General features: G+C 40.3%; 1 protein-coding gene across 14 annotated transcripts in view; it reads right to left on the bottom strand.

The window, feature by feature from the left end:
- The window catches only part of TLN2 (talin 2), a 451,133-nt gene that overhangs the window by 121,698 nt on the left and 316,202 nt on the right, over positions 1-13,233 (bottom strand). For all 14 annotated transcript variants that reach the window (XM_054687829.1, XM_054687842.1, XM_054687839.1 and 11 more), the window contains 5 exons: positions 12,072-12,366; positions 9,434-9,600; positions 5,882-6,010; positions 4,542-4,655; positions 2,451-2,564 (listed from right to left, as the gene is read on the bottom strand). In XM_054687829.1, the coding sequence (XP_054543804.1) occupies positions 2,451-2,564; positions 4,542-4,655; positions 5,882-6,010; positions 9,434-9,600; positions 12,072-12,366 (819 nt within the window). The remainder of the gene's footprint in view (positions 1-2,450; positions 2,565-4,541; positions 4,656-5,881; positions 6,011-9,433; positions 9,601-12,071; positions 12,367-13,233) is intronic.

Here is a 13,233-nt window from a genome sequence, read left to right as displayed (position 1 = left end):
GTAATTGTATGGGGAATATAAAAATAAAATCTAAATAAAATTTAAAAAAATGTTGCTGGAGACACAGAAAGAGGCAAAATTGAGATAGTGGCTTGAAATTCTCACTTAAAACAGATTTCAAAGGGAGTTTCTTACTAAATCTATTTCTTTGTGTTGTAATAGTTTTTCAATTTATCTCAAATATAGACTACTTAAAAAACGCAGGCAGCTAAAATAAATAAAGTGACCTGTCACATCTCACAACTCAGGAAAACTTCACTATGCCTGGATGTCTGGGGTCATGTGTATATATTTTCAAAAATAAGATCATATAATTTATTCTATTCAATCTCCTTGTTTCACATATTCTTTCTTTTTAATAGCTATACACTATTGTACTGAATACATCTGTTATCATTTCTCAGTTCTATATTACTAGACATGTTTCTGTTTTTTCCAACCTAACAATAGTATGATAAACACTTTTGTAGGTAAAACTATGAACACACTCATAATTTTCTCTGTATAAATTTTTTAAACTAGAATTTCTGTGCCAATTATTGCATATATTTTTAAGGATTTTAATACACATTTTATGAAACTGTTCTTAGTAAAAACTTAATTTTAGGATCAGAACGTAAATTAAGACTAAACATTAATATTTTAATATTTAAAGATCTCATGAAAATTTATAAGAAAAACCAGCACAAATGTACAAAAAGCATGAATAATTTCACATAACCAAATAACTAAAAGATGAAAAATGTGTAACAATGTAAAAATCAAGGAAGTACAAAAGCAAACATTTACAGAGCAAACTGGCAAAAACGTATTTTTTTAAAGATTTATTTATTTTATTTATACATACAAGAACCAGGGTACAGGTCAGATGTGCAGGAGGGTGAGAGGATTCACCAAAGACAGAGTGGGGAACAGAACAGGCAGACTGACTGAAATACACTGCTGAGGGGAGCAGTGGGCAAGACAGGCAAGGTCTGCCGCACCATGTGTGTATCTCCCTCGCCGGCTGGGATCGAACCTGCACTGCAGGGGCTGCACAGCTTCACAGTGCTGTGCTCAACCTCCTGCGCCATCAAGGAGGTCCGCAAAAACATATTTTTAAAAGCTTACTTCCCCAACTTGGAAAGATGTGTTAAAAAGCATGCTTCATGAACTGATAATTGTAAATTTAGATTCAGCCAACCTTTTGGAAGGACAATTTTATAGCATTTATGAAGAAAGTTTAAAATGTACTAACTTTTGAACTGCTAATCCCATTTATATTTCAAACTCTGCCTTGTTCTTGCAGAGATCTGATGGGTCTACCATGGCAAAATCAGAACAAAAGGAATAAAGGAAAACAAGAGCAGGACAGAGTGGACCCAGAATATGTCAACACTGTACTAGCATGACCTCAAAATCCTGCAGGCAGTGGAGCAAGACAGCATATAAATTACCCTAAGGAAATAATTCAAGAGGGGTATAAAGATTTGACCACTTCTAAACACTTGTATCATAGTATCGGTTGCTTATGATGGCAAGTAATCAAAAACAACCTCTATGTCAAATGATGGGAAAACAGTAAAACAGAATATAGCCACATGATAGAGTATTATTCAAAATCACAAATACTCATAATATTACCATTAACATAAAAAACAAACTATACAAAACAAATTCTAATTACATAGCATATACACATACATAGATATGTGTACAGCTTAAATGTGAGGAAATACATGAAAACTTCCACATTCTATCTTTGCATGTTAGAGCTACAATGTTTGACAAATTAACAAATAGATGTAACACTGGCTTCTGTCACTGTAGGTGGAACTAGAAAGGGATAAGGTCTGCCCTAATCATAGGAACTTTTCATGAAATACAAGTAGACAAAAAGTATTGAGACATTTGAACACAAGAATATTTGAAAAGGGAAATTTCCCCCAAAACTTAAGATCCTCTTTTTATTTAATTTTCCTTAACATGAAGTTATCTCTCAGTCCACAAAGACTAACAAAGCTTACTAACTCTACAATTGCCACAATAAATGACTGACCTATGGAAGATGTGCCCACTATTTGTTTTTTTATCAGTCCACGAGTAATAGCAGGAGGCACTCTGGAAACTGGCAAACCTAAAGCAATACCTAGAACTCTGGTGTGCACCAAAACCTGTACCTTAATACATCCTTTCTCTCAAAGAAAAGAAATAAAGATGATAGTCCTAAGAAAAAAGTGGATTCTGTGCCACCTTCCAGGGTAATTACCCTGCATATGAGCATTTTGCTTTGCCATCCTAAATAGAACTCTCCTGGAACCAGAAACATAAAGAAGAGGACTTCAAGTTCTGCTTACTGTAAACACTGCAATGGCTATGGAACTCACTAATTCCATTTGTTTAGGATAGAGGGCACGCTCTGCCCAGTGGGGGTGCTCTGGGTACAACCAAGGTGAATGCTTCCATGTTACCTGGAGGAAGTTCTGGCTGGAGATGATGAGAGCCAGCTGGGCACTGAGATCTTCTGCTTGGGCTTGGCTCCCTCTGACCCCCTGGACCAGCTGAGGGATGTGATCAGCTACTGCCTAAGGAAACAAGGAAATTAAACTAAGCATACACAGCTTGGTGAATTACTGAAACGGTGTAAAGTGATGCAGTGATCAATGATTTGGGGGTGTGCTATCATTCCTGGGGGATGCCTATAATGGATGGTGGATTTAGCCCACTGGGTCCTTATCCACAGTGAATCCTAACACCTCTGGGTACCTTCTTTCTCACACACAAATCTGTGGTCCCAATATATTCAGGACAAAATGACTTCATAATGGAGCCTTAAAAGAATGTCTGCAGTTGCAACTCACCATCAGACTCATCAGGGTTAAAACTCAGAAACAAGGAATCTATACAACTCACAAATGGATAAACAAGTCATATGGCCCCAAGAACTGAAGACAGTGAGAGATACTCAACAACCAGTCTATTTTCAGTGCTTCAGTTTTCAGTTTCTCACTGTGCAGGTTTATATTCTGTCCATCAGCTTACAGGTCACATGGTCCCTCCCCTGTTGTCAGTAGCCCTTCTCATTTCTCAAACTGAAAAACCCAAAACCCAGGGTAGAAGAGGGAGGAGTTTTCAAGGAATTATCTTTCACAGTGCCTTAGGCCACCTTTCACCCTCTCTTTGTTCCCTTACATTTCTGTTCTGAGCCCCCACCCCATCTGATTAACTAGGCCCTCAAAGGTGCTAGTGCAGAGGTCATCTATTATATGAAGACCTGAAACCTGAAGTGCATCCCAGACTTTTTTTTTTTTCTTTTTTCTTCAGGTACCCTCTGCAGCCAGGGTTTAAAAAAGATATTTTTATGAGACTTTCCAAGGTCCTGTTCAGGACTATTGCCTCCAGTTAGTCTACTTTCCCTTTTCCATCACAATATGCTAAGTTTTCTTGACAGTGGCACCATAAGAATATGTGCCTTTAGTTTCTCTGCAAAAAGTGGAGGAAGGGTATCCTGCAGTACGTGCTCCCTGAAAACGGGAAATGCCATTTTTCCACCCCTGTTGGCAGCTGAATCAGGGCTTTAGCAAAAAACAACTCCTCCTTAGCAGAAACACCCCTTCTTTATCCACTCAGGCTGAGAACATGGTGCTACTCCATGCGGAGGTCTCGCTTCCAGAGCACACTCACTCCTCCACAGAGGGGCTGGCTGGCCTTGGAGTACCTGCAATGGGGCGTGGAGAGCTCTGGCAATTCCCCTCAGAAGTAAACGCATTTCTGAAGGAGTAGCAATGCCCCTCATATGCAAAATCATTTCAGAGGTGACTTGAAGGAGAGAGAGGGCAGCAGTTAGCTTTCCAAACCCCAAAACAATCAAATATGTTTCTCCAGCCAGTCCCCACTGCAAAACCCAAACACTTCCAGGAGATTTTAGTTAGACATGATGCAAACGTGTTGACAATGGCTACATGATTAGATTTGGGTCTGGCAACATGCAGAGGTTTCCCGGGAGAAGGCAACGAAGGGGTGTACTGCACTCTGCATAGTATGTTGGCTTCAACATGGCATTGAAGCCCAGGTCTAAGAAGAACAAACAGGCAACAACAGAAAGCACCAAAGCATGTCACTGAGGCCAGACAGGATGAAATAAATTCTCCAGGTGGAATAGGTGCAAAGCCGGAATCAATCCTGCCACAACAAGCAAAGTCAGAACGCCAAGCCCCACCTCTCAAAGGGAGAAAGTCTTTGTGGAAATTCAATGCTTCATTACTATCTCAGAGCCCTAAAATGGCCTTGTCATTGATCCTCTTTGATTCCGTCTCTCAAAAAGAATCTACACAAAGGAAAGACAATACTGGAAAAACATACTCTCCCTTCAAAAACAGACCACCCAAGTAAGAGACAAAAACCAGATGTGTGCATGTGTGTACACCTGGAACGTGGGAGCTGGAACAAACTGGATTATTGGCCTGCATGATCAATCTTAACTGAATTACTAGGACACCCGGTGTTCTGATGCTATCAGGGTCATCTACAGCAGACCTGCTCTCAGGCAGCCAGAACCTCACCTTGCAGCTCTGGACGAGCTGCTGCTGGGCTGCAGGGTTCTTGTTGGACAGGGCTGCATTCTGGGAGGCGGCAATGGTCTGTGTGGCTGCAGCAGCAGCCTGCTTGGCTGCAACCTGGAGAGAAGAGTGAGAGGCGGTAACCCAGGGTTCAAATGCATAAACACATATACCTACACATTTATGCACATCCCTTCTACTGAAGGGGCAACATTGGATAATCTGTGTATGAGAAAAGAAACTCCAGGCACAGAGTCTGCCTTTTAGATACCAATGGTCATCTTAACCTAACAGTGCCCTGTTACCTTCATTTAATCTACATTCCTAGGGATAAGTGATAAAGACAGGCAAGCTTGAAACCTCAAGTTTGATGATCATTTGTCTTTCTCAAAAAGATAACACCAAGATCATGATGGCATTGAGAAGCAGTAGCAAATCTAAATTTTTATGTGGAAAAATTCTCCCACAAGAAGCAGAGGCTGCTGTCCGGGTCAAGCACACAGGTTGGGGGCTCAATCCTTTCCTCTCCCAACACAGGGGAAGTCTTGGTTCAGAAGGTTCCAGGCTTTCCCATGGGAGCACATCATTGTGTTTATAATCTCATCTCCTTTTAAGAAAAAGGCCAGTTTTTTTTCCAGAATCCAGCAGACTACAACACATAGAGGGATTCCTCACTAAATAGGCAGGTACTTAGTCTCCAACCTCCTATAATTTAGTGTAAGAGTCTCCTGTGTACATTTATGAGACAAATTTACTGTCTCATATTGGTATCTATCACTACTTATTTCAGAAAAAACATTCTGAAAAATTAAAAAAAATTATTACTCCCTCCGACATCTCTCCATCCAAGCCTGGTCTTCATCTCCTCTCTTCTAAAGTTCAAATTTTTTTTTGCTGGGAGTCCTGAAAAAGTCACTATCTCCAACAAAATATACACATTTTCTAATGTGTATACATTAGAAATAATACACATTTTCTAATGGTCCTTCCTGAACTTGGACATCCCTCAATACCAGAAAAAAATATCCTGGTTCCTCCTGAAAAAAGGTTTGACTTCTATGCCAGATTAAATTCTTACAAATTTTTGGCTTTCTGAAACCAGAAACAAAAGCAATTTTTCAAATTGTGTCAAGATTCCTAAACCATTGTCCCCAATTATAGAATGTACCTAGATCAACATTTCAAATTGTTCATTGTACTATATTAAATCATTAAACTATATTGTTAATCTTGATTTAGTTTTCTTTTTATGGGCAAGGACTTATTAATGAGATTATTTTTTCCAAGCAGCAATTTGTAATCTAAAATGGGCATCCCAAAACCCAGCCAGCCTCTTTACTCACCTCCAATCGGTTGACAATTTTCTTCTTAATGGCGTTCTGTGCGGCAGCGTTGGTTGCCACCCGGAGACCTTCTGCAGCTTCTCTCAGTCTTTGCTGCTGGTCCTCATTCTCAGGATTGGCTGCAGCCCCCTGAGAAAATGAAAATAAAGATTTCAAGAGGTCCAGGAGACAGCATGCCATAGACACTAAATTCATGCCTTTAATTTTGCTCTTTCCTAGTAATAAAGAGCATCTGGAGGAGAGAACCAAATGCTTCAAGCAATATCTTTATGATAAAGATGTTTCCTCTTACAACAACAAAAACAACAGTCTACCAGGGGATGTTTTCAAACTGCACCACTAAACAGTAGAAATGCAATGGTAATAATTAAACACTTGAGACCACAGCCTTGTTGTTCATGCAAATGAACTTGTGGTCAGAAATCCATGGTTTAAATGATGTAAGATAAATCTCCCTGCCCATCTCTCTTAGGAAGAATTTTATTTTAATTGGCATGATAGACACCGGTCACAGCTGAAAGATTCTTCTGTCCTTTGGCACTGGAAAATGTGAATGGGCTAAAATTCTAGCATAAACACTCAGGGAGTAGAGGAAGCAACGAGGATGGGAATGCCATGTAAAACGTCTCTAAGGAAAAGTTCCAGAAAGGCCATGTATAGAAATCATATTTCTACAGAGTCAAGGGAGAGCTGGTACCCCACTGCACTGAGTTAATGAGAGAATCTGATGCCCCCATTCCTGGGCAGGTAAAGAGGAAGGCACTGTGCTGGCCTGTAGCCTCTTCCCTTATGTAACCCCACAGCCCTTTGACCATGTTTCTACATATTAAATTGTCTGAGGAATCCAAGTGGAATTTAGATGGGCAGGATTTTGAAGTAGGAAAAGCCTAAAGGTAACGCAGGGAGGGGATATAATTTTACAATACAATAACAGACTTAAAGCACATTGTCTTTCCCCATTTGCAACAAAGGTGGCAATCAAGACTTTTTGTCACAGGGCCTGAATGCTCTGTGACCAGAGCTTGATGTTTCTAGATTAACACATTTCTATGTCAGAGAGGCAGAGAAGAGAGCAGAAACACACTAATGATTGAAAAAATATTTTCTGAATGCCTACACTTTCTAAATGGCCAACTCACCAAATTTACCAATTTATAATAAATTCCTATAGGAATTCTCATTGGATGGAACAACTTGAACATGTGGACAGATGGTTTGGGCACTCCCCTTGAATAGAATCTTCTAGTCTTTCAGACTTTAATCACATTTAGCAGGCTTGATTTTGTTTCCAGTGACTAAAATACTTTATTTCTGCATGTTATATGTGAAAGGATTGTTTAGGCTATTATGGTATTCTCTTGCAAGTTTATAAAAATTTTTTTTTGGTCATTGGGTATTGTTTTAAGCTACCACCTTATCACTGCTCCAATGACACACAAACCTTAATTTTCCATTTCAAAGCAGCAGGAAACCAACATGTCTGTACTTTATCCCAATAGGGTTGCTTGGATCTTTCCTTAGTAATATCTTTTTTATGACGAATGTATACCAGATATGGGTTACCTATATTGGCCTAAAATCTTAATTCCCAATTATGACATTCCTCCTCCCACCCACCAAATTTTATGTTCTTTAGCTTTCAACAAAATTCAGGAAATTCTTGCTGAAGACAAAGTGACAACTTTTAGCCAACATTTAAAAGATTAACAAAAACATTAATGTTGCTCATCTAAAAGAAACAATCAAAGAAACAATCAAAAATATCAGTGACTCAAAATAAAACAAGCTTTGGGGCTTCACCGGTGGTGCAGCGGTTGAGTGCTGGGGTGCGAAGCTGTCCGCAGCCTCTGCATTGCCAGTTCAATCCCCGGACCCTGGGCGAGGGTCCCACAAGGCGTGCAGACCTCTCCTGCCATGCCTGCTGCTCCCCTCAGCAGTGTATTTCAGTAGGTCTGCCTGTTCTGTTCCCCACTCTGGTGAATCCTCTCATACCTCTGACCTGTGCCCCAGTTCTTATATGCATAAAAAAAAAAAAAAAAGAAACAAGCTTTGGCTAACTCGGTAAACTGAGTGAATTGGCCACTGTATCATACATCTAGAAACCAATGGGCACACTAGTCCTGGCTCAGCCTGGTTATGTGAAGGCGGATGTGAACTTGCAGAGTTTCAATTTCCTCATTGTAAAATAGGGATTGATTAAATTTTTCATGAAAGTTCTTTCTAGTCTAGGAAGTCATTTTTTTATGAACCTGAGGGTGTACTTGAGATAGCTAAGTTTAGACAAGAAGGGGAAGGAGGAGAGGAAAAGGAAAAGAGAACTAATAAATACCATTAAAAAAAATCAACCACTACACAAATTCTCATATATTTTTTTGTTAAAGGGGATGATTAAGAGCAGAGGTTCCAGGCTGCGGTAAGAGTCAGTGGACAGAGGCAGGAAGTTCATGACCTGCCTTCCCTTGGGTCTCTCATCAACCATTCCCATGAGGTATTTCTAAGAACTCTGAGTCTCTCAGGTGATAAAATGGTGAGTCAGATGAGGAAAGTGTGCACAGTTCACTGGATGTCACATACATTTTAAGTGAAGAAATTCACAGGCATGGTTGAGACACACAATTCTACTGGAGGTCAGAGACAGGGTAAGATGCAGGGATGTTTAATGAAACTAATATATAAAGAAATATATAAATATGTGATGTAGGGGGGTATGAAGCTGAAGATCACTTTTTTATTATCTTATATTCATCTTCATTTTCTATTAATTGCTCAAGATACACAAGCTAGTTGCATAATAAGCAGCAGAGGAAAACTATATCCTTATCTATTTACAACAGTTCTTGTTCAGAGGTAGGTATCAGAATTTCCGGTGGCACTTTTTTACATATACACTCCCAGTCCCACCAGCAAATCACCTCATGATTCGGTTTCCGGAGTGGCCCGAGGCTTGTGTACTTTAACACTGGGGTCTCTGAAACAGAGCCCTGGATTTAGAATCACAGTTTTTTTGATAGCTTTGCTGTCAAAACGCACAAAGCTGATCCTTCACGCTTTATTCAAATATTTAATATTTAAAACTGCCACTGGGACTCAAAGAACAGTGGAGCAGGAAGCATTCTACTGTGCAAAATTGCAATAGTTTAGTCGAGAAGTCAAATGGAGGGCAAAGTAACATTAAGGTTATGGGAAGAAACAGGGGTAAATGAATTTTCTGTTGAAGATTTCAAGTTTTCAATTAATCACCATGTTCTGCCGAAGACCAGCCTCAGCAAAACATTCAATAATGCTGATGGTGATGGCCCAATGGAAAGAGCATCCATGAAGTAGAGACTCTGTTGTCAACAGCTGAGTTAGCACTATTCTTATAAAGAATTTCTTTCAGTTGTTCCATGACCTTCTCCATTCCCACTTAAACAAGGTTAAATGTCATATAGTTATACAGGTTTTCAACAAACAAAAATGCAAACTCAGCTGACTGTTCTTAATCTTGAAGGTACCTTCCCCAGCCTAATTCATAAAGATTTTGCTTTCAATCAGACAAATCCAATGTCATACCTTTGCAGCTTCCACCATGCGAGCTGTGGAGTCAGCCAAGAGTTTTGCTGCTGCCAGAAGCTTCTTTGAATTCTCCATGTCGATTTCCGCTTCCGCATCTGACCGCATGGCATTGACAAGGTCTGAGGTGGCCTGGGCCAGGACCCGGGCCTGGCGCACCATTTCACCTAGAGGGTGGGGTAGACAAGTCTGTCTGTGTACTAAGCTCAAGGGGAACTTTGGGGGGGAGCACAGAGACTTCGCTAGTCCACTGCCAGAGAGAATGAGCCTCCATGCCGCATTCCTAAGCAATGTAGCTGGATTAGACCCAGAACTGAAAATGTTCCCTGTAGTTGCCAGGACTACCCATCCCTAACACATCCTAGTTCAATCTTTAAATATGAGGGATAAATATGACATAGCCAAAGAGAAGCTCTGGAGAGAGGGCAGGGAACAAAGTTACAAAGATTTATTTTGAATACTTATTTAGAAAATAATACTTATCTCACTTCAAAACTCACTTACACAAAAGCCCCTATAATAAACTTTTTAAGTAATGAAGACAGAAAATGTTATTTTTAAAATCTGGATTAGTTTGTATGCTAACTTATACCAGATGAGTAATATCACATAATCCACCACATTTGTGTCATTTGGCTCTCGCTAATAGGAAGCACAGAGTCCAGGGCCATGCTCGAATGCTACGATTTGCCTTGGCTCAGTTTTTCCCAATTTTCTCTTCACTCACTTTTTTCTTCCCAGTACTGGTTTTGATCTTGTTTTTAGTAATTGTGTGGTTTTATTGTACCTGTGATTTCATTGAAAATATATTTCAACTTGCTTTTAGAAGTGGGAGAGGTATAACAGTCAACATTAAAACTACTCAAATGTATGGGACTTCCTCTTCTCCCAAAGCTCATTTGAGAAGAATGCTAAAGTACTGTAACATTTAGGGAAGGGGAAAAAAAACTCTTCTAAAAGTCAAAATGAGTCAAATCAAGCTATTCTAGACCAGATAGCAGGAAAGTAAAAGGATATCAATGGAAAAATGATGAAATTTGAATAATATCTGTAGCTTAGTCAAGAGTAACATACAAAAGGTAATCTCCTAGTTCTGACAGATGTGCACAATTTAGGGAAGATGTTAAAAAGGGGGGAAAGTGGGAAGGGTAAACTGTACCTTTCTGCAACTTCTGTAAATATTAAATTATTCCAAAATACAAGGCTCATTCAAAAAGGAATCCAAATGTATGGTGCATGCCTACTATCTTAAATACTTTAACATGGACACAAGTTAATTTTCCTTAAAAAAAAAAAAAAAAAAAAGCTCCTTATAAAGTATGGCTCTGTGCTGACAAAGAAGTAGGAAAGCAGACCTCCACAAACCTCCTACTGGCGGGGCCGGGGTGGGGATGACAGGGTGGGGATTATGGAACCTTCTAGAAAGAAATTTCATAGACACATTTAAAATAAGAAATGGACATATCTATAGGTCCAGAAATTCAACTCATAGTAATTTATCCTACATGTACCCACAAAAGTAAACCAAAATACTTTTTTAATAACAATGCTTATTATAGTGGTATCTTTGTAAAACAAACAAGCAAAAAAATCTGCAAACCACCTATAAGTCCATTAAAAGATAACTGGTTAAGTAAATTATGATACATCCATAGGATGCCATTAAAAAGATATAGGCTGGCATCAAAAAAATCTCTAACATATATTAAGTGAAAATGGTTGCAAATGAGTGTATGTAACACAGGTCCGTTTACATAAAAAAGGACATTATATACGCATATACATGCAGGACTGTACGAAGATATAAAATTTCTGGGCACTGGAGATTTACATAGGTTAAGACAGTGATGGGTTGGGTCTGTGGAAACAAGTTTAAACTAACAAATTGAAAAGGTGCATTGTGTATCACAATGTTTAAATATCTTAAAAAAAATCTTTCTTGTTGGAGAGAGACTGCCTCTCCCAGGCCAGTCAATTCTTGGAGATAGTAAAGGCTCCAGCCAGGAGCATGGCAGCAAGCTAACCACCCTCCCAACCTCCTCTGTCTGGCCCCTATGACCTTAGGGGGCAATATTTCTCTGCCTCCATCACTCCAGGGCCAGGATCAGGAAACTAGATATCACCTTATAGTATAAAGCCTGCTGAAATTATTCTAACTAGCTATTTCAAAGCTGTTTATCCTCCATGCTCTACCTTTCCCATTGAAATTCCAGTAAGAGTGATGGCTAAGCTCTCCTCTCAATCCTATCTTCTGCCACCTGGCCAAAACCTGATGCTTGGCTGTACCCTGTAAGGCATGCATGAGCCCTCTCTGGGACGTGTGAGCATAACCAACTTTTTCTTTCTGTCACTCTTGCTTCCTTCTGTGACTTTATTATATCATGCACATGGCATAGTAACATGGACATTGTTCAAACAAAAGGGATTTACTGTGAATGTAAATGATAAAAAAAATCTAGTTCACTTTAAGTCTGTAAGCCCAGGATGGGCACGTGAAGAGTTTTTTTCCCAAGCCTGAGTGAGATCTTTCCAAGCCTGAGTGAGGTCTCTGCCTGAGGCAGCCATCACCTTTCTTACTCACAATCAGCACCTTAGGAAATTCTAAACCAAAATGCCCATCCACAGCCCAGGCCCTCACCAGCATCACCCATGGAACTGAAGATGCTCTCGGTGACACACATGATGGTGTCGGTGGCCTGGTCGTAGCGGCCGATGGGCTCGCCTCGGCTGGCAAACTGTCGCACATGCTGCAGGAGATCGTGCAGGGCCTGGCTGACCACGCTGGCTGCTGCGCTGACCTGCTTCAGGAGCTCACTGTCATCGGTGGCCGCCTGGCAGGCACGGACGCAGTTTTCCACAGAGCGGTCCACGAGTTTCCCCGCTTCAATCAGCTGCTCCTGGCACACAGGGGAGCTGATGGTGGGGCTCACCACCTGCAGCAAGACAAGAGTGGTCCTGAGCACTGCAGGACACCTCTTGGTTCCCAAGGCACACTGGCATTTTCACCCACTCCCTTCTGAGCTCTGACAGTTCTTTACTTGTAGGATCAGTGATTAAACAAAACCATTGCTGAGGTTTCTCATACTTTGCTATGTTATTTTCTCTCTGTGACTTTGGATGTCCTGCTGATTTAGATCTTCATAAAGGGTACATGACCATCTGTGCTACTGAAAACTACATTGATCAATTATACCTCTTCCATCTGGAACCACTGAAATGCATCTTTTAAGTTAGGACAGACTACCTAAGGAAATTCTATTTTTTTCTCCAGAAACACCTGGAACTCTGCCTCATGAAACTCTTAAGAACAGGTAGACTCTAATCGCTTCTCGGTTTTTGGCTAAGATCAAGTGAAGAACAGGTAGACTGTCATTTATCTGTGGATACTAAGGGGGTGAACAAGGAAAGCAGGAGAGAGGCCACCAAACGTTGCAAATCCTACATCAGAGGGGAAGTGCCAATATGAACCGTGTCATCCAGTGGAGAAAGGGGCACCTATCATCCTCTCATGCACAATCTCAGCAAATACACATGTGGTGAAATGGAAAGGGTGGAAAGGGCATTTAAAGTCATACAGACCTTTGCCACAAATACCCTTTCTGCCATGTTCAACTTCTGTGGCTGAAAGCTACTTCTTAAAATGTAAGGACCTCAGTTTCCTGTTCATTCATTAGGGATGAGGGATGATGGTGTCCAATGAGGTGAAGTATGACACACAGAGTGTGTATACATGATCCCATAAACTCTGCTGATTATTTCTGAACCCACTTATAATGCTGCACTGCACAATGCAAGAATCC

Source organism: Talpa occidentalis, unplaced genomic scaffold (assembly GCF_014898055.3).
Source record: "Talpa occidentalis isolate TD23 unplaced genomic scaffold, MPIMG_talOcc4v2.1 talOcc4.11, whole genome shotgun sequence".
NCBI lineage: Eukaryota > Metazoa > Chordata > Mammalia > Eulipotyphla > Talpidae > Talpa > Talpa occidentalis.
The sequence above is the reverse complement of the archived record's forward strand: the minus strand, read 5'-3'. Positions and strand labels throughout refer to the sequence as shown.